The sequence below is a fragment of the Mustela lutreola genome, chromosome 10, assembly GCF_030435805.1.
Source record: "Mustela lutreola isolate mMusLut2 chromosome 10, mMusLut2.pri, whole genome shotgun sequence".
NCBI classification, from domain to species: Eukaryota; Metazoa; Chordata; class Mammalia; order Carnivora; family Mustelidae; genus Mustela; species Mustela lutreola.
Window position 1 is genome coordinate 55,651,980 of NC_081299.1, and position 27,207 is coordinate 55,679,186.

Below are 27,207 nucleotides of genomic sequence, written 5' to 3' on the forward strand. Positions count from 1 at the left end.
TAAAAACCTCAACATGCAATTTAATGAAACATACTCAGCCACTGATATCACCATGTCCCTTCCGTAGGGAACTATATGTATCATGGACACTAAACTTTATTAGCTGAGCCAAGCCAAGAAACAAATGCACAAAATTAAGCTAGCCAAATCTGAAACAATTTAAGTAACAATGAGGGAAACGGAATCCCTTTTTCCAGTAAAAAAGAAAAGAAAAGAAAAGAAAAAGTACATACACACAATTTTGCAAATAATTAGAGAAGCCCATTCACTGATTCATTCAATGGATTACAGAAGAGCCCATTCCCTGTCTCCAGGTTAACAGTCACTCTTCTAGATTCTGGGGATATGATAGGAGATCCATAGCCCCAAAACTGCCTACCTAATCCCACAGCGGGGTCACCCATCCTTCATCTCTCCATATGCTCGTTGTTGCTAGTCTTGATCATGATACCTACTCTGGAATAGATAGTCAAAGTAACTGAAGCTAAATCTAATTTTAAACCTTCCCAGTTCAGTGGATCCCCTGATGCAGATGCAGAATTTCTAAATCAGTGGACTCTGGTACCCAAAAGTTTTATCTGCTCAGCATTCTCTTACTTCCCTCTTCTGTTAACTAAATTCTTCCTTCTTTTGTAGGGACCCCATTCTGTGGGATTCTGGTGGGATTCAACCTCTCTCAAGGCCCTATGAACAAAACCTGGCCAGATACTGCTTACTGTCTTCTGTGTACTTCTGGCCAAGTTGATTCAGGAAGGGAATCCAAACTGGGCCAGCTAAGATTCCTCCTTGGCATTGAGAGAACGATGGCAAGAAAGGCAGTCTCCTTTCACTCAGATCCACAGCTGTGAGGACGATGGCCATATAACACTGATGGCTACCTCTGGCACCATGGTATGGGAAGAGCTTGCCTGTGAATGAGGCTGACAGCACTGAGCTAAGCCAAAAGTTGGAGGGAGTGGGGCACCTGTGTGACTCCGTGGGTTAAGCCTCTGCCTTCAGCTCAGGTCATGATCTCAAATCCTGGGATCGAGCCCCACATCGGGCTCTCTGCTCAGCAGGGAGCCTGCTTTCATCTCTCTCTCTGCCTGCTGCTCTGCCTACTTGTGATCTCTGTCAAATAAACAAATAAAATCTTAAAAAAAAAAAAAGATGGAGGGAGTGAAAGATAATGGCTTGATGATATCTTTTGAACTCCTGGATACAGCTCTACCTGAAGTCCATTTCAGTACAGATATCCTATTCATGTAAGTCAAGAAACTAGTTTAAATTGGATTTCTGATACTTGCACACAAAATAACAACAATCACAAATAACAACAATGATAAAATAACAAATAAGCCTTGCCTAAATGAAAATAAAGCCCAAAAGGAAGTTCCCATTCATTGGTAGTACTTGTGGAAATCTAGGCTGCTCTCTAACAATGATCCCTACTGAATTAAAGGGTTTCATCCTGCAATATTCCTACAAAAAGTCTAGGCTTAGCCTTACTTTCACATGATGTTCTGCCCCTGACAGTTCTTCCTCCAGTGCTGCCACCAACCAGACCCTACTTCTTGCAATAAATATTAAAGTTTCTGTCCTGAAGAAGAAAGTCCCAGAAGCACACAACAGTCACCCAGGCTAGCCCAGGTTATCGTTTGTTAACAGCAAGCAAATACTTACAGGCTGCTAATCCTATTCCCGTGAGATTCTCCAACTGCCCCGGTTCTCACCTGAACATCCCAGTATCAGAAGTGACCTAGAGCCAGGGGGCTCAAAGCAGAAGGAGACACACTTGTGGAGCAAGGAAAGAGGATGAACAGGCCACAATGGACACAGTCGATGCAATTTCTCTGGAGCCCAAAGCCACTTTGCAGATGGAGTCAGGGTGTGATGATTTGAGACTGGGGAGAAATAATATGCACGAGTCCTTTCGGAAGCTGTTTATTATTCTTTTAGAACAGGGATGGTAAGTCACTTTCAACTCCTGTGCCAAATTTGGTCCACAGCCAGATGCCCAGGCTTAGCATCAAGAACCGGGACAACCTGTGAAGTCTGATATGGGGTGTGGGTGGGGCACAAATACATGTATTTGGAGATTCCAGCTGAAACCATTAGAGTTTATCCTTGGATTAAGTGCACACCTGGACAGGAAGGGCTTTTCTTGGACTTCACCCGGGGGTTACATCATTTACCTATACCCAGGATAGCCCTCAGTACTCTATTTGTTACGGGGATGTGGTTCACAACCTTATGCGGTCTCCTCTTTGTGAGCACTGTGGAGAAATTACTCTAAATCATAACCTCCTCCGAGTAACTAGCATGCCTGTATTCTCCTGCCACTCTGCACTGTTACCTGAGCATGGGTTCTTTCTGGGAACGACCACCCAGAAGCTCCAAGGTAAGACTGGAGGACCTCACAGCTCATGTATGGGCTCTCACTTCCGCACCAGGGGCCCAACCTTATCTAAAATTTCCCCTACATTTCTTTCCCCTACAAATTTCCCGCCTTCCATATTTTTGTGGGTCCCATTATATTATATGTGTATTTAAAAGCCACCTCGGGGGACACCTGGGTGGCTCAGCCGGTTAAAGCCTTTGCCTTCAGCTCAGGTCATGATCTCAGGGTCCTGGGATTGAGTCCCACATCAGGCTCTCTGCTCAGTGGGGAGCCTGCTTCCCCCCCTCTCTGTCCCTGCCTTCCTCTCTGCCTATTTGTGATCTCTGTCTGTCAAATAAATAAAATCTTTAAAAAATAAATAAATAAAAATAAAATAAATGCCACCTCGGGGCACCTGGCTGGCTCAGTCAGTTAAGTGTCTGACTCTCGGTTCTGGCTCAATCTCACGCCTGTAGGATCGACCTACATGCCAGGGTTTGTGTTCGTGCAGAGTCTGCTTCGGATTCTCCTCCCCCCCCCGCCCACTCTCTCTCAATTAGATAAATAAAATCTTTTAAAAAATAAAAATTTATTTTTGCACCAAAAATAAATAAATAAAATAAAATAAAAGCCACCTCAAAGCTCTTTGAAAGGAGACAAGCAAGTGTATTAGAGCATCAGCAATCAAAACACTGTAAAACAAATGGGACAGCGAAAGGAAGATGGTTTTACAAAGGCTGCCAGTTGGGGCAGCTCTTATGGGGCAGCCCCAGGTGAGCAGGCCAAGAAGGTGGTGGCCTTGGACCACGAACAGCCCTGAGCCTAACTGTCAGCACATGGCTTGGTCTTCCCCCACCACTTCCCGCCCTCGTGCCTGCATAGCTTCCACCACCCTGTCCTTCCTCGGGCAGCTGGTGCCCTCTGGCCCGTTCCGGTGCATCCCATACCTACGTTCTCTTTAGGACTACTGCTTGCTTCCCTTTTCCACCTCCTCCCATCAAATCGAGTAGCTCACACTTCTGCAGGACCTTGTACTGGACAATGACAGGTTGTCCATGGTTGGTAGCATTCCTTCTCACAGGGATGAGGACATTTTAACCAGGTTTTCTGAAGAAGGTAAAAACCCAAAGGACTCAGTCACTAATGGTGGAGTAGGCTGGAATGATGGTAGAGATGCAACTCAATGGAGGAGAATCTTCTTGTAGATCTCAAAGAATTCTATGTAAAGTGTTAGCACAGTGCCTAGCGCAGAGTCAGCAATCAAAAACACACCAACGATGACTACTGTTGTTGTTACTGCTCCCACCATGACTACCCTTTGAAGACTCCCTACCTATTCCTCTTTCACCTCCAGGACCACCAACCGTGAAGGTCACTGGCCCTTTCTGCACAGTGGCCAGCCACAAATCCATAATCCATAATGCATTTTCATTATCTTTTATGGTTCACAAATCTCTTGCACATACATCATCCTTTTAAATCTTCTTGGTAGGCCATTAAGTGAAACATTATTCTCATTTTACAGATGGAGAAACTGGAGCTCAGCTAGGTTGAGTGCAGAAGCAGAAGGGTCAGGGCTCCAACCAGGTCTCCTATAAATGTCTTGTTCTTTCCATAATGAGTGGTTACCAACTGCATAGCAATGACATGAGAATCATCTGAGCACTTAAAGATTCCAGGGGTCCACCCCAGACCTAATAAATTGGGATGGCCCAGGGGAAGGGGCTGTGAGCTTGTATTTTAACAGGTGCCTCATGAGACCCTGATGATCTGCTGAGGGACAACCAAGCACAGGGTCCGTGCTGCCTCCTGGTGGTCTAAGCATCTGCAACCCTCTCAGCCATCTGTGCGGGGTCCCTCAAGGAAGGCCTGGGTAGCCGTCTGCTCTGTAAAGTCAGTTTTCTACCACTACGTAACTGTTCCCTCCCCACAATCACATTCAGATTCAAAGGGAGCCCTGACAGAGCACTGGAAAAGGCAGACAGGCCAAGGTGAGGAGAGTGAACCGCACAACAGTGTTTGGCTTTGAAGCAGTTCAGAACAGGGCAGGTCTCAGACAGCACACACAGGCAGGGAAGGCCCGATCACAGAGAAGGGAAAATTCTAGTGGGTCCTGCAGAATGCAGAGGGTTTCCAAGGAGGGAAGGGGTGAGCAGCAGGAGGTATCCTTAAGAAAAATGGTAATGGACCAGTCTGACTGGAATAAAAGGAGTAGTGGGAGGTGAGTGAGAGAGGGTCAGGCCAGAGGAAGGATGTGGAGAAGCCAGAGAGAGGAGTCAAGGCCGGTGCTGTGGACGATTTGAGACGCTGACAAAGGCGCGAAAGCCTGAGGGATGAGCCGAAGGATGACCGTGTGGTGGCGGCGAACGGAGGAGGGTTGGAGCTTGGGCCTCCTGGCACTGGCAAGACCACCTCGGAGTCTGCTCAAGGGAGATGCCAGGTGGCGGTGCCAGGGCCCGGCAATCACGATGGGGGGAGAGGGCGGTGGGCTACGGGATGGCTATGGATCTGAGACCTCACTCCATGCCCTTCTTTTTTCACGTGACTCAAAAACACTGCAGGACAGGACCACAAATGTGGCCACAGTCCTTCCCCTCCCTGTATCCGGGTTTCCCACAGTGCAATTCGGCAGCTCCTCTACTAAGGAGCTGACTTTGTATCTGTCGCCTCTTGAATCCAGCCTGGCCACATAGCTCGTGTTAGCCGACAGAACGAGATGGAAGCAACGTCGTGCCAAATCTGAGCCTCAGGCTCCAGACACTCCTGTTTTCAGTCGGTACCTGCCCAACTGCATGAGAGATGCTCAGGGTAGCCTGAAGGACGGTGAGACACACATCTTAGAGTCATTGTCATCTGCTACCAGCCAGGTGACTCTCAGAAACAAGGCCTAACTGACCTGAACCTGAAGCTGACTGGAGAGACAGGAGTGGTCCCAGCAGAAATCAGAAGAATCATAACGCAGAGCCCAGCTTGAACTACCAATCCACAACATTGTAGCATAAAGACATGATTGTTATTTTGAGCCGGGAAATTTTGGCTCAGATCTCTGGTAGTGTGTTTGGGGGTGATTCTTTATGCAGCAAGAGCTAACTGCTACACACTGCAAATGATGGTATCGCTTCAGCATGAGGCAGTGATGCTACACGAAGCCCCAGAAATTTTCACACTTAAAAAGTATATAATTTTCATACTTAAAAAGTATATTATTTTCCTAACTCTAAAGTCAGTTTTCTGCCACTGCATAACTATTATGTCCCAACAATCACATTTAGGTTCAAAGAGAGAGGAGAGGAAAATTACAGCAAGAAGAAAGCTAATACATTATAGCTGTGAGCCAATTTTCATTACAACACACTGCAAGGCACTGTCTGAATTCCTTGGCTGAAATAACACTTTGTTGTTTTGGATACTGCCTGACACAAGCAGACCATCAACAGGGGCCTGGAAATAGTTTCACTGCAAGAACACGAAAAAGTTTTATTTTAATAGTATTGGCATGTAATCAGATCTTTTCCCCGACCATGTTCTTAGCAAAGGAACATGGACTGATTTTTTTTTTTTTTTTTTTTAAGGCTTGGAGACATCTTAAATCATTTCAGAGAGGAAAAAAAAAAAAAGTGTGACTAAACAGACATCATCTAATCATAGCACTGGTAGGGATGTATCTAACTTAGAAGCATGAAACATCATTTCAAAAATAATGTCAAACAGTCACATTGTTTTAAAACTAAAAGAGAACTTACCAGTAAGACTTCCTGGGGCCCGTTTTCAGGTTGTAAGAGGTGGAATGAATCTGAAATAGAATTAAGCAAACACTCCGTAAGTAAATCACACTCAGGAAGGGTGTGCTTTTGGTCCCAAGGGACCGCCATGATGTTGCATATTTATTCTTTTAGTTAAAGATTAGCCAAGCTTTTTCTGGCTTCTGATGGAATAGGGAAAGATTTTTGCCTACGTATTTCAACTTCCTGAATAGAGAGCACTCTCATTTACTTCAGAGAGTGCTGGAAGTCTGAAGCCAGAACTATAAACGGTAGTGTTCTCGTCCAAACCCCTCCAAGTCAGAGGAAGCCTCCTTGGTTGTTGTTCTTGCCTTGGTCCCTCAGCACTCCTGCTGGGACCAAGCCATGGCTCCCTTTATGGAACCCATGAAAAGACGGAAGGTCTAGCACAACCTGAAGACCAATGGGAAGAGGATACAAGGCTTCCTGCGAGTGGCCACCTGATCACAAATAACCCCCAGTTCTTGTTTTATCAGTAAGGGGAGCCTAAGGCAGTGCTGCTCAACAGTACTAGACCATGAGCCACAGATACAATTTTATATTTTTGAGCAGCCACGTTGAAAAGGCAAAAAGAAGTGGATGTAATTTTAATATGTTTAGATGGATTGGTTTCAACATTTCAACATATAAAGAACAGAAAAATCACTAATGAGACATTTCACATGCTTTTTTTCATACACAATCTTCAAGATCCAGCATCTCACAACCCAGACTAGCCATATTTCAAGTAGTCAATGGCCATGTTGGCTGGCAGCCACACCAGACACCGAAGGAATCCAATCTTGGCCTTCGCAGGTACTGGCAAAGTCAGTCCAGTGCATACGGAGATTTTATTCATCTATTTTCCTGTTCCTAGTAATCCATCATTACCCCATTCATGATGTCATTTTACTAGAAACAATCACATAATAATAGCAAATATTTATATAGCACTTACTAGTGCCAGGAATTATTCTTGGCAACTACTTCAATTAATCCTCACAATAACTTTATGAGGTAAGTGTATTATCATTCCCATTTTGTAATGAGGAAACTGAGGCATGGAGAGGTTAAGTAACTTCCTCAAGGTTTTAAGATGTGACAGCCAGCGGAGATTCTTTTTTTTTAAAGATTTTATTTATTTATTTGACAGAGAGAGACAGAGCGAGAGAGGGAACACAAGCAGGGGAGCAGCAGAGGGATAGGGAGAAGCAGGCTTCCTGCTGAGCAGGGAGCCCGATGACAGGCTCGATCCCAGGATCCTGGGTTCATGATCTGAGCCAAAGGCAGACGCTTAATGACTGAGCCACCCGGCACCCGGATTCTTTCTTTCTTTTTTTTTTTTAAGAATTTATTTATGCAAGAGAGGGAGAAAGCACATGAGTATGGAGCTGGGGGCAGAGGAGAGGGTGAGAATCTCAGGCAGACTCCCTACTGAGCACAGAGCCTGATGTGGGGCTTGATCCCATGACCCTCAGATCACCACCTAAGCCAAAACCAAGAGCTGAGCACTCAACTGACTGCACCACGCACACGCCCATCAGAGCTGGGATTCTGATCCAGGTAGTCTGCCTCCAGACTCGTGTCCTTAGCCGCTGGACTCTCAATTAAGTGTGAATGGCTCAACATAAGGTAATTGCTTTCAGTTTTAATTATAACCACCAAGTGATTCAAGGCTGCTCTCATGATACATGGTCAGATAATAGCAGTGATGGCAGATGGAGGGGTTATGGGTTGTGCTAGCAAATTAAAATAAAAACAACATGGAGTGCGAGCAAAACCACCACAAACAGGCCTGCGGTCACGCCTAGGCCTAGGAGTGCAGTATGGGGTTAATGGTGGGGGGAGGGGTGTCAGTCTTCAAAAAATCTTGTCTTCGTGGTTTTTCTGAGTGAAGGATCCATCACTTTCATCAGATTCTCAAAGGGGTCTACAAGTTGGACACCTCTGTATCTGTCTTAACAGGGGTGGAGAGGAAGAGAGGATGAATCCAGTAGGAAGGAATTCAGAAAACACATCCTTTTTATTTAATCCATGGTCCCCAAAGAAATCACACCTAATGAGGAAAACAAGATCCACACATGTAAACTCCATGCCCAAACAGTAGCAAAGAAGGTGGGTCAATGACACTGTTTAGAATCCACAGGACTTGGGCTAAGGCTAGTGCGGGAGGCTGCCACCTGCTCTTGCAGGCTGAACCCAAACCTGCTGGAAGTCCTTCAGTGGCCTCCTCTGGGTTCTAGGATGAAGTCCAACCTCTTCAGCACACTCAAAAGCCACAGTGGTCTTGTGCCTGAGCACACAGAGATCTTGTCCTTGAGTCACACAGACCTGTTTACAGGTCCCTAAATGCCGCTCACTCACTCCTCCGTGCCTTTGCATATCCTGTTCTGTCAAACACACCCTTTTCTCTACTCTATCAGCCTATCTGCAGGTCTCAGTTCAGAAGTCAACTTCCCTAGGAAGCCTTTGTGAACCCCTTTGGCTGACTTAGGGACAACTCTCTCTGTAGTCATGGCCGGGGGTCACTCAGTTCAACTGAGAAATACCTCCTCTTCCTCCTCCTCCTACTGGTAATAATTAAAGCTGGTTTTTTTTTTTTTTTTTTAAGATTTTATTTATTTATTTGACAGAGAGAAATCACAAGTAGATGGAGAGGCAGGCAGAGAGAGAGAGAGAGAGGGAAGCAGGCTCCCTGCCGAGCAGAGAGCCCGATGCGGGACTCGATCCCAGGACCCTGAGATCATGACCTGAGCCGAAGGCAGCGGCTTAACCCACTGAGCCACCCAGGCGCCCCTAAAGCTGGTTTTTAAGGAGTTGTGTGCCAGGCACTGTTCAAAGTGTTTTGCATGTTCCTTTAATCTACTCAGTAACCATATAAGGTAGGTTCTTTTATGATCCCATTTCGTAGATAAGCAAACTGAGACAGAAAAGTCAGCAGCCCAAGATCACCAAGCTTGTAAGTGGCAGAGCCAGACTGTGAATAAAGACACACTGGGATAAAGAGTCTCCAAATATGTCCTTTAATGAAGCAAAAAGCAAGTTTTAACTTCGTCTTTTAAATCCAGCCAGTCAGACGGGTGGTCATCTCCTTAACAGAGGAAACTCAGATAGTGGCCAACTCAATCAAGCCTCCAACCAAGTTCTTTAGCCTCCCCTAACTTTGCACAAGGATCTAAGTAATAACATGCCCCCGAGAGATTTGGCTGACCATTATAAAGGAATCCCAGAAAAGATACTTTCCTTTAAGAGATAGGATATTCAAGTTTAAAAAAAAAAAAAAAAAAAAAAAAAAAGGACGCAAAGCCCTCCTTCTTAAGGTTTATTTGGTTTCAAGTAACTCAATATGAGTATATTCCAAATACTGTTTTAAGTAAAAGTCTCATGTTGCAAATCCCCTTTTGCTGTCCAGTCCTGCCTTGCCATTCTGTACCCTGCAATTCAATGATGTGATTCTTTCTAGCACTATCTAAACTCCCCTCGGAGGAATATAAAAAGTGGCCTTGGAGAAGGACATTCCTCTCTTTCTTTAACAGTGGGAAAGACAAAAGTTTCAAGATCTGGGACATACACAGACCTCTAGGGAGAGAAAGAGCTCTTTGTCGCACACGTCAGAGGTGGCATCAGGACCATGGCCCAGCTTACCACTTGCAGATAAAGGCAATCAGCCATCACACCCACCCTTCCTACTGCAACATAAAAGACACCACCAACGTCCCATATTTATGGACGTCAGCATTATCTCAGTTATTAACAACCAAATTAGTAACAGCCGATTGTGTTTTGACTCTTCCTAGCTCCTCTTCTTCCACAATAAACATAAATGTGATTGTTACTGAGAGGCTGACGGAGTGCAAATTCTGGGCCAGGCATGGTTGTACTGCTGGAGACAGAGCCGTGAGAGAGGTGAACAAGGTTCCGGATACAGGGACCCTCCCACCAGGACGGGAGGCAGAAAACAAACACATATGCAAAGAAGTCCCTTGCAAATGCAAAGAAGATAACTTCAAACAGGGACAAGTTCTATAAATTTTCCCATATAACCATGGAGTGATGGGGTCTACTGAAGAATTTAAGTGTCTCTCTGGCAGCTGTATGGACAAGCTGGAAAGAGGCGACAGTGGATGAACGGATCAGTGGTGACGGGTTACGAGGCCATTCACGTGTCTAGGTGAGATATGATGGTACCTTGGCACAGGATTGTAGCAGTTGGGATGGAAAGAAGTAAATGGATTCAGGATAGGTTCTGGAAGTAAACTAATTAGGACCTGCTAAGTGGATGTGAGAGGTGAGGGCGAGGAATGGGTCTAGATGACACCAAGGTTTTGGCTCAAGCACCTGGGTCAATGGTAGCTTCTCTGAGGGACAAACAGTTTGTGGGAGGAAAGAAAGTCCAGAATTCTGATTTGGCCAGGGCACCTGGGTGGCTCAGTTCGTTAGGCGTCTGACTCTTGGTTTCGGCTCAGGTCATGATCTCATGGGCCCTGGATGGGGCCTTGCCTAGAGCTCCTTGCTCAGCGGGGAGTCTGCTTGAAGATTCTCTCCCTCTGCCCCTTTCCCCCACTCACATACACACTCTCTAAAATAATCTTTATTTTAAGAAACGAATTCTGATTTGCCCTTGTTAACTTTGAGATATTCAGGTGGCAATCTCAAGAAAACATTAAGAAGTCCAGAACTGTTGCTCTTAAATACAACAGCTGCGAGCACATGTCGGAATTGAAACTTAAATTAAGCACAATTAAAAACTCATTTCCCCAGTCACACCAGCCACATTTCAAGTAACCAAGTAGACAAAGAAAGGGCTACTGTACTGAACAGCACAGTGTAGATTACTTCTACCATTGTAAAAAGCTCCATTCGAGGGTGCCTGGGTGGCTTAGTTGGTTAAGTGTCTGACTTCTCAGGTTATGGTGTCAGGGTTCTGGGATGGAGCCCTGAGGACCATGGAGCTCCCTGCTCAGGGCGGGGGTGGGGGTTGCTTCTCCCTCTGCCCCACCTTGGACTCACACACACACTCTCTCTCAAATAATAAATCTTTTTAAAAAAAAAGTTCCACTTAATAGGAATTGTCTAAAATGCATACAATACCTCGCTAGACTCCCTCCACCACTATAACATTTACTGCAATCATAAAATACAAAATTACAGCCATGGGAGATCTTTAACCTTAAACAGCCATTGGAATCTGATCAGATTTATTTCAAGTCTTACATTAATTCTGTAGAAAATACATACATCAGCACTGTGGGAGAGTGAGGTAAACATTGGATTTATAGGCCTGGTTTCCAGCTGTCTTCACTACCAGTGACTTCCAGCGAATCATTTAACTAGCATGTGCCTCCATTTCCTCACCTATAAAATGGGAAGGGACCCTGAATGAACTAAATTGAGAAACATCATAGAGAATGTTTGCAGCTCTCAAAACATCTCCACTGTACCCTAATCAGGTCTGTTATGATTTCACTTGCAAATTCTGACGGGATATTATCTCCAATGGCAAAATACAAATGAAAAGGCCTTCAAAGCATATAAAAGGCCCTACTGTAGGAGTAAAAGGCACATATTCCACAAAGGTGCGGGAAAATATACCCTGTGTTTTGAGTCTAGAACAGAAATTTGTATTCCTAGAAGATGCATGGCATGGGATGTTTTCCATCTTTTTGTGTCTTCTTCAATTTCTTTCATGAGTGTTCTATAGTTCCTTGAGTATAGATCCTTTACCTCTTTGGTTGGGTTTATTCCAAGGTATCTTATGGTTCTTGGTGCTATAGTAAATGGAACTCTAATTTCCCTTTCTGTATTTTCACTGTTAGTGTATAAGAAAGCAACTCATTTCTTATTGAAATCGTATTGATTTAGTATCCTGCCACATTACTGAATTCATGGATTGGGAGAATAAACATTGTTAAAATGTCTATACTGCCCAGAGCAATCTTTACTTTCAAAGCGATCCTGATCAAAATTCTGCCAGCATTTTTCAAAGTGCTGGAACAAACAATCCTAAAAGTTGTATGGAAGCAGAAAAGACTCTGAATTGCTAAGAAAATGTTGAAAAAGAAACAAAGCTGGGGGCATCACATTGCCTGATTTCAAGCATTACTACAAAGCTGTGATTACCAAGACAGCATGGTACTGGCACAAAAACAGACACATAGACCAGAGTAGAGAGTCCAGATATGGACACACAACTCTATGGTCAAATAATCTTCAACAAAGCAGGAAAAAATACACAGTGGAAAAAAGACAGTCTCTTGAATAAATGGTGCTAGAAAAATTGGACAGCTATATGTAGAAGAATGAAACTTGACCATTCTCTTACACCATACACAAAGATAGACTCGAAATAGATAAAAGACCTCAATGTGAGCCACGAATCTATCAAAATCCTAGAGGAGAACATAGGCAGTAACCTATTCAACATTGGCCACAGCAACATCTTTCAAGACACGTCTCCAAAGGCAAAGAAAACAAAAGCAAAAATGAACTTCTGGGACTTCATCAAGATCAAAAGCTTCTGCACAGCAGAGGAAAGCCAACAAAACAAAGAGGCAACCCACGGAATGGGGAAAGATATTTGCAAATGTCACTACAGACAAAGGGCTGATATCCAGGATCTATAAAGAATTTCTCAAATTCAACATCCAAAAAACAGATAATCACGTCAAAAAATGGACAGAAGACATGAACAGACACTTCTCCAAAGAAGACATACAAATGGCTAACAGACACATGAAAAAATGTTCATCATCATTAGCCATCCAGGAAATTTAAATCAAAACCACATTGTGATATCACTTTACACCAGTTAGAATGCCAAAATTAACATGACAGTAAACAACAAGTGTTGGAGAGGATGTGGAGAAAAGGAAACCCTCTTACACTGTTGATGGGAATGCAAGCTGGTGCAGCCACTTTGGAAAACAGTGTGGAGATTCCTTAAGAAATTAAAAATAGAGCTTCCCTATGACCCTGCAATTGCAGTACTAGGTATTTACCCCAAAGGTACAGATGTAGTGAAAAGAAGGGCCATCTTTACCCCAACGTTCATAGCAGCAATGGCCACAATCACCAAGCTGTGGAAAGAGCCAAGATGCCCTTCAACAGACGAATGAATAAAGAAGATAGGATCCATATATACAATGGAATATTATGCAGCCATCAGAAAGGATGAATACCCAACTTTTGTATCAACATGGATGGGACTGGAGATTATGCTGAGTGAAATAAGTCAAGCAGAGAGAGACAAGTATCATATCGTTTCACTTAAGGAATAAAATAGAGGACATTAGGAGAAGGAAAGGAAGAGTGAATTGGGGGAAATGGGAGGGCTAGACAAACCATGAGAGACTATGTGAGAAACAAACTGAGGGTTTTGGAAGGGAGAGGTGTGGGGGGTTGGGTGAGCCTGGTGGTGGGTATTAAGGAGGGCAGGTATTGCATGGAGCACTGGGTGTGGTGCAAAAACAATGGATCTTGGAACACCAGAAAAATAAAATAAAATAAAAAAAGTTGTATGGCTCCTGATTTTATAAAGTAACGCTGTAATGTCAAAGAATCAGGAATCAAGGCTTGAGCCCCCAAGGTGAAAGACAGTAGGAACCAAAATGGCGACATGTCCCCTGCACCAGGCAAGGGCTTCTGTCCTAGGAAAGGGCACACCCTGAGCAGATGAACTGGCCTACTTTAACCAAATGGTGCCACCCTATTTATCTCCACCTTCAGACTGGCTCCTGCCCAGAAGAGCTGGTCTGGGCTGTTCGTGGGGAGAAAGTTCCACCTGCTCGCTATCCTTAATCCCCAGAGAGCCAGAGATCTGAAATCTTGTTTTTAATTAAGAAACTGCTGGTATGTGTCCTCAACTAATTTGCAAAGAATAGGGGAAGGGGGGAGTAGCCTGATTATGCCAAAGCTAGCAGGAAAATTTAAAAATACACATGTAATTCCCATTTTGCCAACCTCTATGAGAACATACAAAAAGCAAGAATAAACACCTGAAATGTTACACTCAACATATTTTTTCCGACTTCTCTATTGAAAGGGCAGAGGCATTTTTTGGTGTTTTTTTAACTTTGTGTGTGTGTGTGTGTGTGTGTGTGTGTGTTTTCCCCAGTGATAGGTTTAAAAGGACAGCAGGCATCTTTGGGCCCATATGCCCACCATCCTAGGGCTGCTACCTATTTTTGCCTGTTACCCTCCACAGACACCCATATTTTTACCTGACTATGGCAGTTGTTTACATGCTATTGGTAGGAAACCCTGGGAAAGCTCTGGAGTCAGAAGATCTGGATTAGAATGTCGGCTCCTCCTCAGATCAGGTCCAAGTCCTTGAAAAATTTACCTCTAAGCTTTGATTTTCTAAAGTGTAAAAATACCTTTAGCACACAGTTGCTATAAGAATAAGAAGGGAGAACACTGACCCAATGCCACTAGGAAAGGCTCCATCGTGACAATTGTTCTTTCATTCTTCCATTTTATTATTTTCTGTGTTTCTACACATATTCATAATGATCGTTTAAGGAGCCTGGTAATAGTCCTTCACTTCGAAAAGTCCTAATGCATTAGGTCACTCCCCTAATGCACTTAATATGTAAGTTGTTGCCAGTTTTTATTATTATAAATAATGTGACACTAGATATCTTCATGCTGTAGCTTTTTTCATTCCTTCAACTTAGGTCCCCAGCTTCCCTAAATTCCTAACAGTAGAATTAACAGTATTTTGTTTTTAAAAGGGCTTTTATGAGCATACAACAATACCAGCACCAAAATAATGGAGAACTTCTGAGACCTTGGTATTTTATACATAAAAGGGCATTTCTCATGTGGTTTTAATTTGTATTTCTAAGGTAATTAGTGAAAATGAAACTTTTTTTCTGTTTATTAATGGTGACCTTGAAAATTAAGTTTATATGTTTTGCTTATTCATATAGTAGTGTCTTGATATTTTTCTTATGAATTTGAATGAGCTCTTCATAGTACATGATAATTGAGTTAATATTTGTATTTGCTATATATTCCCTGTATTTTGAATTTAAGGATAACCATATTTGCATCTGCACAGCATTTTAATAAATAATAAGCAAAAGCCATAACTTCATGAGCTATCACATTGCTTCTTGGCAAAATGCTTGGCTTTTGATTGCTTTTCAAATGTTCACTTACACCCACTCTGGTTTTCACGGCAACCTAGGGAGTGAGCTGGGGATTACTATAATTCCCACTGTAAACCAGAGAAAACGCAGACCCACAAAGGCCAGGTGACTTAAACAGGGTCACCGAATCTTGGAGATGGCTGAGACCAGACTCGGTCCTTCATTCTCAGAACCAAAGGAACCAAAATAAAGAGATGTATTTTTGCGCAAAATGATTTCCCAAAGCACCCATTCTATATCATTTCTTATTAAAAAGCCTTTATACAAAGCATCAGAGAATCATACCTGCTGTGCTAGAGGCTCTAGAAAGGCTGGCATTTTTTTATTCAGCTTTTTGAGATGTAACTGACAACAAGGAAAGCTGTATGATACTTAAAGTGTATGTCATGGTGATCTGAGGCACATTACAAAAAGCTTCCCACCGTTTAGTTCATTAACACACCCATCATCTCACATATTTACCTTTTTCTTGGGGTGGGGTGAGAACATTCAAGTTCTGCTTTTCTAGCAAATTTCACTGATACAATACAGTGTTGTCAACTACAGTCACCACATAGCTCCTCAGACCTTATTCATCTTAGAGCTGAAAGTCTTTACCAACCTCTCCCTGTTTCCCCCCAGCCCCTGGCAACCACTTTTCTACTCTGTTTCTCTGAGTTTGATTTGTTTGGTTTGGTTTTGATTCCACATATAAATGATACCAAGTAGTATTGGTCTTCTCTGGCTTATAAGAAATGCTAGTATCATTTTTAGAGAAGCCACCAATATGATGCCTTACATAGCAGACCATCCTTATGCAGTTACAATAATCCAAATAATGTAGACCTAAATTAATTGTTGCTTTATTACTTTTTTTTTTTAACCTAGCATAAATATTGCACTCCTTGCAAGTATTCCCTCCTTCTTGGGCTCAGTGAAACCACTCTTCTCCTTGAATTGCTTTATCACTTTCTACTTTTTATAATAGGTATTTTGGTATACATTTCATCTTTTCTACTGGATGATAAGGTTCCAAGGGTCCACAGCATATCTATCTCCAAAGAGCTTAGGACCCTGCTCTGCACAGAGGTGGCACACATTCAATATTTTATGGAGAGATGGTGAAGTACTTTCTATAGTTGAGAGAATGTTAAAAAAAAAAGTTTAGTTAAAAATCAAAGCATTAAAGGCTGCATTAACTATGTGCCTTTTGCTATGCACTCCTTATTTTGGCAAGCATACTATCATGAGACAGTCCTAATGCATTCGTAGGCCAGAGGTCTGCATTAGCTAAACAATACCAAACTACATTAAACAGAATGTCCAACAATGTTTGCAGCCTTGGACAAATCTGTGTAATTCTGTAGATAGATCTGCTATGCTTTTATTTGCAAATTCTGATATAGCTCATTCCTCAAAAATTCACTGTGTACACACACACACACACACACACACACAGCTCTACAAAAGTCCCGGTTCAGCATTTGGGAAAAATGCAGATAAAAATATGGAACATCTGTTTCCTAGTATCAGGAAAATTCACAGGAAACAATTAATGTTCACTAGGGAGAAAGAAAAATAATCTGGATCAAATTATAAAATGAAACATCCAAAATTCACTATGCGGCCTGCGAGTCGCCACATCTTCAGAACTGAGGGGGAAGATTTCCCATTTAAACGTGTCACAGTAGAAATAGTTTTATTCTGTGTATATACAAATACACAAAAAATTGTGTGCCTCCACCCTACATGACATGCTCCATTCCTAAGTCTCCCCACTGATGTTTATGTAACCCCTGGCAGTTCAGACTGGTAGTGTGTATGTATTTTCATAATGTGCTCAGTGCCTTACAGGGAGGATGGAAACCTAACTAAACTGGATGGTCCCTGGACAGGGAGGATGTGGTTCTTTTGAGAAAAATCTGTTTCCCAAAGAGGATTGAAAGGACAGCAGCAGGCAGAGCCATAGCAAGGTCAAAGCAAATGACAGCTGAAGGTGGCGCATTCTTCCACAATCCTACCCCTTACAAGCCCTTCTGAACCCAGGAGCATGCCTAGCTATGTGGAAGGTCCTGCAGGCACAACAGAGAACAAAACTGAGGCTCTCTCCTCCAGGAGCCTATGGTAAGTCACCTAAACAACCAACTAGGTAACTAGAGCTCCAGCAGCACGTAACCAAACTGTAATAAATACAAGGAGGGCACACAGGAGGGGCACGTATCCCAGACTGGGATGATCATGGAAGGCTTCCTGGAGGAAGCTGACCTGGAAAGGACAACCAGGGTTAACCAGAAGATCAAAGGAGGGAGATGTGAGCAAGGAAACAACTCATACAAATGCTCCAGACTGGAAGCAAGTAGCTCAGCACGCGGAGGTCTGCAAATGGCTTAGTGCACCAGGGTGGAGAGCTTCAGATCAGAGCCAGTCCTTACCACCTAAGAGGAAATACCAGGCAAAACCCAAGGTGGCAGTTGTGGGGGAGGGAGACTACAGGGCAGGCCTTACCACAACCCCACAAGGAAGACAGAAATATCTCCATTTTACAGATAAGAGGCTGGTTTTAGAAGACTGTATTTAGGGGCACTTCGGTGCGTTAAGCCTCTGCCTTCAGCTCAGGTCATGATCTCAGGATCCTGGGATTGAGCCCCGCAATGGGCTCTCTGCTCAGCAGGGAGCCTGCTTCCCCCCCCCTCTCTCTGCCTGCCTCTCTGCCTACTTGTGATCTCTCTCTGTCAAATAAATAAATAAAATCTTTAAAAAAAAAACAAATGAAATATTAAAAAATATAAAAAGACTATATTTAGTGATATTCCTTTCTGTTAGTTGACCTACTTTTGCTTGGGGAAACCAACTCTTCTTGGTATGCTTGAGACTTCAGGTTGTTAGCACTGGAAGTTCCACATCCCAGAAATTCCCCTCAGGGTCATACAACCAAGATGGGCTGGTCTCTCACGCAGAATTTGTGAGGGATGTGAAGTGGACAATAGGGTTTATGCCCTAGGCTTTTATATGCGAAGTGGGGCGATGTTAAAAGTGATCTACCCCCCTGAAATTGTCTGGACCACTTGAGCCATGGGACCCTCCGGGATATCTTGGCAACTTGGGGGATACTATATCATTTGCAATAATTCTTGCTAAGTAATATGTGCAGAGCACCAAGACTAGTTGAGGACCCAGGGATCCCCAGCTGTTGCACTGAAGGGAAGGAACCACTTATAGAAAGGTTATGGAAAACAGCAATTAGCCAGAAGACTGGTCTGAATTTAATTTCTGCTGTTGTTCAGAGTTAACCAAACATTCTCAGCTATAACTTCCAACACTGAAAATCTTCCTGATACAAATTATAATGTCTACTTCTCTGCACAGAACAGTAAACATATTTTCATGGGTCTTTGCTAACTAGGGGTCTTACCTCGCCCACTGCAATGGCTTACACTGTTACTGTTCAACAGAGGGAGTTAAAGTTTAGAGGACAAAGAGAAAACACAATATAGTGTCCAAAAAAATGTGGTCCGGACGGGATATAACTTGATGACAATATTTGATGGGCAGGGGGTGGCTGATAAGTCTTTAAAGAATGGTGGCCCAAAGCTGGGCCAGGAAGAATCACAGAGAACATGAGTAGGGACTGTAGAGGAGCTGATGGCTCCACGTGAGCTTTTGTTACAGTGCTGTGGACTCCAGCGGCCGCTGCCCAGGGTTCTTGGCTGATAAAAGGGAACACAAGCTCTTCAAGGGCGCTCCTTTCCTTACAACAGGGGTAACAGTGAAATAGCCCACATGGCCTTCAGTCAGCAGAAGATGCAGAAGGACTTCAGACTGATAAGAGTCAAGGGCCCACCATTAAATCTGGACTCCAAGGCGTCCTCCCTAGCCACTGTGGGACCTCCTGATGGAGGAATGGAGAAACGAGCCTTAGACTCTTCCTCTGGCAACAAACCTTGATCAGGCAACATATTTCTGGTTACCTTTCAATGAAAAAAATGTTTTTGAAATCCAACCATGCTTGAGCAGAGCTCCTTAAAAAAACAAAAAAACAAAAAACAAAACAAAACAAAAAAAAAAACCCCAACAACACCAACTGCTTGCTAGGGTTGAACTTTAATTAGCCTCAGAAAACTTAAAAAAAAAAAAAAAAAAAAAAGTAAAATCGAGCAGCATTTACCACTGGTAATATGTAACTGTTTCCCTCTCAAAGTTCCAGCTTTTGGGGAGCATCCTGGGTAGTGGAGATAAGAGTTTCTGGGTGAAAAGGTTCATTTTGTCCACATGGCATAGGTCTCTTGGATGACACATGCTCTGTCAAACACGGAGACAGAGAGGAAGACAGTCATCCCACAAACACGCAGGTGGTGTCCGCTGCACAGAGTCAGGCAACTTAAGGGCAGGAGGCAGCAAAGGGCACTGCCCTGAGCTGGAGCAGAAAAACAAGTCATGGAAGGTTTTGGTTTCACTCTGCCAGCCCTTTGGCGGGTGTGGATGAGCTACTCCTGCAGGACGGGGGCCGTGGCCTCAGAAGCAAAAGGTGTAAGTGCTCTCCTGCTGGGAGTGCCTACCCCACCCTGGTTTGCAGGCTCTGACTCCACCGACTGATTCAGTTTTAAATTACTACCCCCCAAACACAGGTGGACATTGAGAGTCCTTTTGTCATCGAAAACCAATCAAGGGAGAGGATAGACTCTATGGACTTGTTCATCTTTTCCTATACCATCAAGAGATCGATAGCTTATAAAAGCAAACTGCCAGGGACACCTGGGTGGCTCAGTCGGTTGGGCCGCTGCCTTTGGCTCAAGTCATGATCCCAGGGTGCTGGGATGGAGTCCCGCATGGGGATCTCTGCTCGGCAGGGAACCTGCTTCTCTCTCTACCTCTGCCTGCCTCTCTGCCTGCCTCTCTGCCTGCTTGTGCGCTCGTGCACGCTCTCTCTCTCATTCTCTGACAAATAAATAAATAAATAAAATCTTAAAAAAAAAAAAAATCAAACAGCCGTATTCAACATAACCCACTCAAATGCACAATTCTACCAGAAGATGACAACTAAGCAAATCGTCCTGGCTGGTAGAGCCTTCCGGTTCCCGCACCTCCCACCTGCTTCCTGGATAAAACCACCTTCGTTGTCTCCACTACAGCATTCACTTGTACCCTCTTACTTGCATTCTTAGGAGCTTTCCCATTTTATCCACATTCCGAACGACACGCTCTCCTGACTTTCCTTTGGGGAAGTGTACAGACCTGTACTCTCCGCACCAGAAAAAAACCAAAAACTCACCCAGAAGCAAGAGAAACACGTACACCTGTCATTCATCATACCCCCGGGAAGGGGCTGAAAGGCAGCCCCACTACATCAATGTTCTAACTGTGGGTATGGCCATTTCCATGCTCAGCCGCTCTCCCTGGGCCCTCCCATTTCTCATTCGTTTATGTATCTGCATGGACAACTAGATTATAAGGTCCGTGAGTGCACAAGCAGTACTTTATACTTCTACATATTTATCTGCCTTTCCACAAGAATGAGCTCTTTGCTAACACACCCTAGGTTTCCAGTGAACGAAAGCGGGTAGGGGTGAAGCCCTGAACGTCCACGTTAACTCATTGTCTATACCTGAACGGCTCACAGCAGTGCAGTGGGAGAGTAATGAAACAGTGAATGTGGAAATTAGGTTCCCATTTATCTTCTATTGCTAAAGCTGGCTTTTGTTCCCACGAATATTTCTCCCCTAATTCTATGAACGGTTGTGGATACTGATGACATAAGGCAGTATTTCTTAACGTTTTAAACTCACACATGCTTTCAATGACCGTAAAAACCTTGCCCTCCTTTACCAGATTCTGATGTGCCCCTCCCTGGCTGTTTTCAGGAAACTATGATGTGCGTTCTCAGTCTCCCCTGCTGGATCCTTTCCTCTTTCCTAAATTTGATAACTTTCAAATCTACATCTCCAGTCCCAGCCTTTTCTCTGAACTCCGGAGTTACTCATCTGACTTCTTAAAATCTTCCCAAGAATGCCTTACTAGGATCTCAAACTTAAAAATGGCCACAACCAAATTCTTAATCATCTCTTCACACTGCTTCTTTCCTGGGGAACCTGGAAGCAAGCCACCACCATTCAAGCCCTTGCTCAAGCCCAAACCCTCACTCATCTTTGGCTCCTTACCCACCTATTATCCGTCTAGTCAGTCCACCAGCAAACCCCATCAGCCCTACCTTCAAAACCTCTCTCGGGTCCAGCCACATCTCAGTGTCTCCTCCAAGCCCCCAGTCCAAGCTGGCAGCATTCCATGGGGATGACTTATGCAGCCTCCCCATGGATCTCTGGGCTTTGGTCTTGCCCCTCTTCCCACCCAAGTCTGGTATCCCTCAGCAGGGGGGCATGTCATCAGTCACCTCACTCCCCTGCTCAAAACTCTCCAATGGCTTCCAGGCATGTTCAGCACACGTGCTAAACCCTTGGCCTCGCAGGCTCTATCTGTGAACTGGCCCTGGCTCATGCTAGCCAGCCACACCAGCCTCCCCTTCTCCTGAAGTACCCCAAGCAAAAGGGGCCCGTGCCAGGCTCAGTAGGTAGAACATATGACTCTTGACCCCAGGGTCCTAAGTTCAAGCCCAACAAAAACCAAAAAACCAAATACGCCAAGCTGTCTCCTGCCTCAACAGTGAGACATTTAGTCTCCCTCCTGCTGGAGCTTCTCAGATACTTTTCAACCTCACTTCCTACAGGTCTCTGTGACAAGGGTCATCTTCCCAGAGAGGCCCTACTCTCTCTTTTCACACTCTGCTTTGTCTTCCTCATAGAACTTAATGCTTCCTGGCATTCTATTTTCTATCCTCCTGAATTATCCCTCTCTTTCACTGGAATGTAAATGCATGAGAAAAGGATGTTGTTTGTTCACTGCTGTACCCCACACCCTCCCATGCCTGACGTGAGGCCTGACAGGGACTAGGCATTTTTGGTTACTGAGTAAATACATATTCTCAAATAGCCAGAAATATTTTATGCAACTTGATTCTCTAATGTTTATATTATGAAAATACTTCCCCTTTTCCTTAAGCAAATCATCAGATAGCGTATGACTTTAAACAACACCATCCCCCTACTTAGGTCCTCATATTTCTGCCATCTCTGAAACACCCCACTGGGGAGTGGACTGGGGTACGCCAACCCCTCGAGGGCCGATGATGTGGTGGGTGAGTTCAATGTATACAAATTCATGGCTGTGTCCTGGGTTTTGATCTAAGCATCTGACATGTTTTACAGCCTTTGGCCTCTGACTAAAGCCTTAAAGCTTTATTACCTTAAAAAAAAAAAGTGCTCAGAGAATTCAACTAATAAAGAGACTGTCTACCTTATTTATGGTAATGACAGTGTTTCTTTCAGTTAATTCTGAATACTGCTGGGTCACATTTCAATGCTAAGCAGTCTGCTACACTACTTTTGTTGTATGTTTCCAAGCAGTTTGGACCCAGCGGCCACAGAAAATACTATGGAACATTAAAAAAACTTTCAGAAGAAACCCAGAAGGAAGCACAGATTCCTCCCGCTAGGCTTCTTCCACACATTTGGGTTTTCTGGTGGCTTCTTCAATAAGGGTGTTTTTCCTTCATGAACAAGTGCCGTTTATCACAATGTCAGCGTTCGCTCTAGGAGGACAGCCATTCTCCCAGCCTTCTGGCATTTTCCCAGCATGGCAGGGAATTCTACCCTGCCGAGACCAGTATCTCTCTGTGAATTCCACTTTTCTCTCCTTTACTTGGCCTCTTAGCAGATCTCAGCTTCAGAAAGTTCCGTCGACTGGTATTTGTCTACTGTCTCTTTTCTCCTTTTCTTAAAGCATCATCTTTCTGGAGCTTTTGTACGTGAAACTCTGGAACTCTCCAAAAAACACCAGGTATTATTCATCTCCAATCACTCGAGAAATAAGTCACACCGCACGGTTCAAAGACATGGTCAAATTCTGACAGTGGAGTTAACAGAAATAGAAAACCCTGATCAGTATCAGTTCTGCCCTTTCACCTCCTCAATAAATAAAGTGCAATCAGTCGTACCCAGGTCATGGTAAGCTTTTACTTATATGTGTAAGTATTCCTTTAAAGCCTGAAAGTGTGGATGTCTGTGATGTGAAATCCCATTTGATCGTTTAGGAATGTAGTTGTCGGGTGGCTGGTCTAAAGAGGAAAATGGAGGATATTGATTATCAGGCATTTTGTCATCCAAGTCAAAAACTCCCCCAGAAACATGTTTTAACCACAACTCTGAATTCCTAGAACATACGTGTGTGCAATTAAACTCTGTGTGTCTTTGCATCCCTCTAGGGCTGTGCAAGTGGCTTTCTTTTCTTCTTCTGTTCTCTGAACCTTGGACATGGGCAGAGCCAACATAAACTATACACCAGTGACATTCTGAACGACCCTCAAATTCCTGCACTTTTCTGCAAAGCTTCACTGCCAACCCTCCAAACGCTTCCCCAGCCTCCCTCAAATACTCTTTTACATCTTCTTCTCTTCACTCAGCTTGGTTGGGGAAATATTTTGTTAATAGTCCTTTCTTTGGCCGGTGTCAGCATAGGGCTTCTGGCAAAAGTCAGGGCTGCAGCATTTCAGAGGCCCAGAACTAAGTCTAGAAAATATTTCCCTATTTTAACTCTTTAACTCCTGTTTTCTTCTGCAGCTCAAAATGAAAGAAGGAAAAAAAAAACCCCCACCATTATACACACAGCGCCCCCCAAACACTGTCACCCAGCTTCAAACAACAGAATCGTCACATCCTAGCTGGGGGCTTACAAATCCCGAATCCCCTAACACAGATAATGTCTTATAAAGAAAACACATGCAGCAAACTTGAACTTCTGTCTTTTTTACTTTTTCAGTTTCCTTGTATGAAAATGTGGCCCACGCTATGGCTGTCCACCCTCCACACAGCCCTCAATATTTCCCTGGTGACAGAACCCCAGTTTGTTCTGGTAGAGATGCTGTGAGTTCAGGAAAGGTCCTGGTCTCAGGGTTGGCTGTCAACCCAGTGAGGCTGGAGGGGAAGTTTTGTGAGGATGCTGGGAAAGGATTTTGCCTCCTTAAAAAAGACATAAGCAACATGGTCGGTGCCTCATCGGTTCTCAACTTTGGAACTGGTCATGAGACACAGAAGTGTGACAATCATTTGGTGACCACCAGAAAGCAAGTCTCTGTGTTAAACTCAACACAGCAAACAGGGTAGATCAAATGTATAGAGGCGGCATAGATTCTGAGTGGCCAAAGGCAGAAGCAGTAGCCACCCCCAGACTACCTGAAATCTGGAAAATAACCCCTTACTTGTTAGGGCCACAATTAGTCACGTTTTCTGTCATTTATAGCTTTTAATACACATGTGATAACAAAAGAGAGGTTTATGTCTTCTTAATTTGGTTTCCTTTAACTTAGAGGTGAGAAACCTCTAAGTTAAAGGCAAATACCTTGCCAAACCTCAAAGTAATAGGGCAACTATAACCTGCTGTTGATATATTAGAATTATTATAAATAATAAATATTATTTATTATTTATTTAGAGGTTCTCAAGTCATTTTCTTTCCACAGTGATTGTTCCATCCATCCATCTAACTATCCGTCTAACCATCCATTCATCCATCCATCCATGCATTCAACTATCCATCTAACCAACCATTCAACCACCCAATCATCCAATCACTCGTCGATTTTTTCTTTTATTCTGCCAACAACCAGCTGCTGAGCCCCCTATCCTGGCTGGGCATTAGAAATACAAACAACCCAAAGGACAGAAAATAATATACCCATTTGAGAGAGAAAAGACACTGAGGTTCAGAGGATTTAAATGTTTTCCCCAAAACCGCAAGTCTACAAGTGGCAGAGTTAAGAGTTAAATCTAGGACTATCCGAATTCACAGGCTTGTGCTTTTCACTAGACCATGCAGCTTCAAACTTAGCCATCACTTTGTTAGCCTAACACAGAAATAATAAAATCTGTACTGATTTTTAATATTCACCAAGACCAAATGTCCACTGTCACCTGGAAGTCTGACTGACACTGTGTTTACAGGATGGTAATGTCACCATAAGGACTTCTGCTTCCACAGCGTTCAGCTTGAGTCTATGTACCATCAGCTGGGGACCTTTTCTACCTTGCTCACATGTGCCTGGTACTCCCTGGCACATGACAGGTTCTCCCTACGTATCTTCTAATTAAATGAAGAAAAATAAGCCAAAGAATAAGATGCCGGCTCAGGAAATCCTCAATGCCAGTTCTTAAGACTCTTAGTTTAATGAGTTGATATCAAGTCCAAGACCTTGGCAGAGAGTGCCATTCCAGAAGGTGCATAATAAGTTGCTGACTAAGCAATCTGTACATGCTGTTTATAGCAAATATTTTCTTGTGAAACCCTGGAAACAACCCAAATGTTCAGTACTTGGATAGAAAGTTAAACCAATGGCTACTTATCAGCCCAGGGGATTATTTTATTGCCATCACAAGGAAGAAGATGGGCAGTATGAACCAAGGTTAGATGCAAAAGCAGATCAACAAAGAGGATATATACTCTGATCCCAAATGTATAAAAATACACACATGGACAGTGGTATTACAATGTGAGTCTAGACACTACAGAGGGAGACAAGCCATAAGAAATTCTAGTCATAGGAAACAAACTGAGGGCTGCTGGGGGGTGGGATAACATGAAGGGGGGCACGTGATGTAATTACATAACACTGATGAACCAGTGACCTCTCTGTCTGAAACTAATAATATATGTTAATTAATTGAATTTAAGTAAAAAAAAAATTAAAAAATAAAAAGGCTATGCATGTGAACTCCTAAGGGGAGTTCTTAAGAGCCTGGAAAAATTCTGAATCGAATAAAGTCACTCACAATTGGCTTTTCGTTCTACTACTTTCTCTCCACAGACCTTCTTAGGATCAACATTACAGAATTCTTACAAAATGCATGTTCACAATTGAACATGTGACTAGTTTGAAAAACATGGCTTTTAGGTGCCTATGATGAAAATGAATGCCCTACTGATAAAAAAAAGTCATCCATTCATTTGCCAAACTCAACGTCGACATTGTTCTCCATGCCTGAAGACTATGTGATAATGAATGCCCCATGTGTGGTGTGTGTGAAAAGCACAATACGTGACACTTTCCAAACTACACATCAGATAACCCAGTTGGCTTTGCAGGGACTATCATGCCTTGCTGAGATTGGCCTCTGGGGATGCTTTCTGCTTGAGGCCTGCATTTCTACACCCTTTCCCTGGCTAACTTTGGCTTCTTCCAGAATTTCTCAACTTGGGTGCACGTCCCTCAAATAACAATGGGTAGCATTTACTGAATATTTTGCCGTCTACTAGGCACAGCTGTAAGTCCCACTTCAACCCTGTCTTCTACTCTAACCCCAGACAGGAAATATATAATACATAGCAGATGCTCAATAAAGACTTGTTTACCACTGAGTTCCACTTCAGTTCATCTAACTCTCATGTCCACACTGAGAAGGAGGTATTAGAATTATCAACATTTTATAGATGGGATACAGAGAGGTAAAGTCAATTGCTTAATGGCTAACATTTTGCTAAGGTCAACAGGAAAGGATTAGTTACCTTTCTACTTCAGCTCACCCCCATCTCAATACCTGGCTCATTCTAACTTGGACTATCACACTTTTATGAGTTAAAAATTAATTGAGAGAACACAAAAAGTCATGTTCACAAGAATAATTTCTGAAATTCTTTTTCTACTCATGCTTAACGTCCTGCCGTGAAGATACAGACCCTTGGAAGGCAGGGACCCCTTACCTGTTAACACCTCACTGGAAGGTAGAAATGGTCCCCCCTAAGAGGTGTCACGAAGTACAGGACACTTAGAGAAAGGCAGTCCTACTGCGTGTCCAGCACTTAGATGCGTAAGCACAGTTGAGTCAGGCAATGAAAAACCAGGAGTTCAACTGACTGT

The 27,207-nt window shown here is 43.5% G+C and overlaps 1 protein-coding gene across 8 annotated transcripts in view; it reads right to left on the bottom strand.

Annotated features, from left to right (window-relative positions):
• The window catches only part of GNG12 (G protein subunit gamma 12), a 131,198-nt gene that overhangs the window by 72,704 nt on the left and 31,287 nt on the right, over positions 1–27,207 (bottom strand). For all 8 annotated transcript variants that reach the window (XM_059135266.1, XM_059135267.1, XM_059135265.1 and 5 more), the window contains exon 2: positions 6,103–6,152. Coding sequence is in view for 5 of the 8 variants with exons in the window: in XM_059135261.1 (XP_058991244.1) it covers positions 6,103–6,152 (50 nt within the window). In the remaining 3 variants the exon portion in view is untranslated. The remainder of the gene's footprint in view (positions 1–6,102; positions 6,153–27,207) is intronic.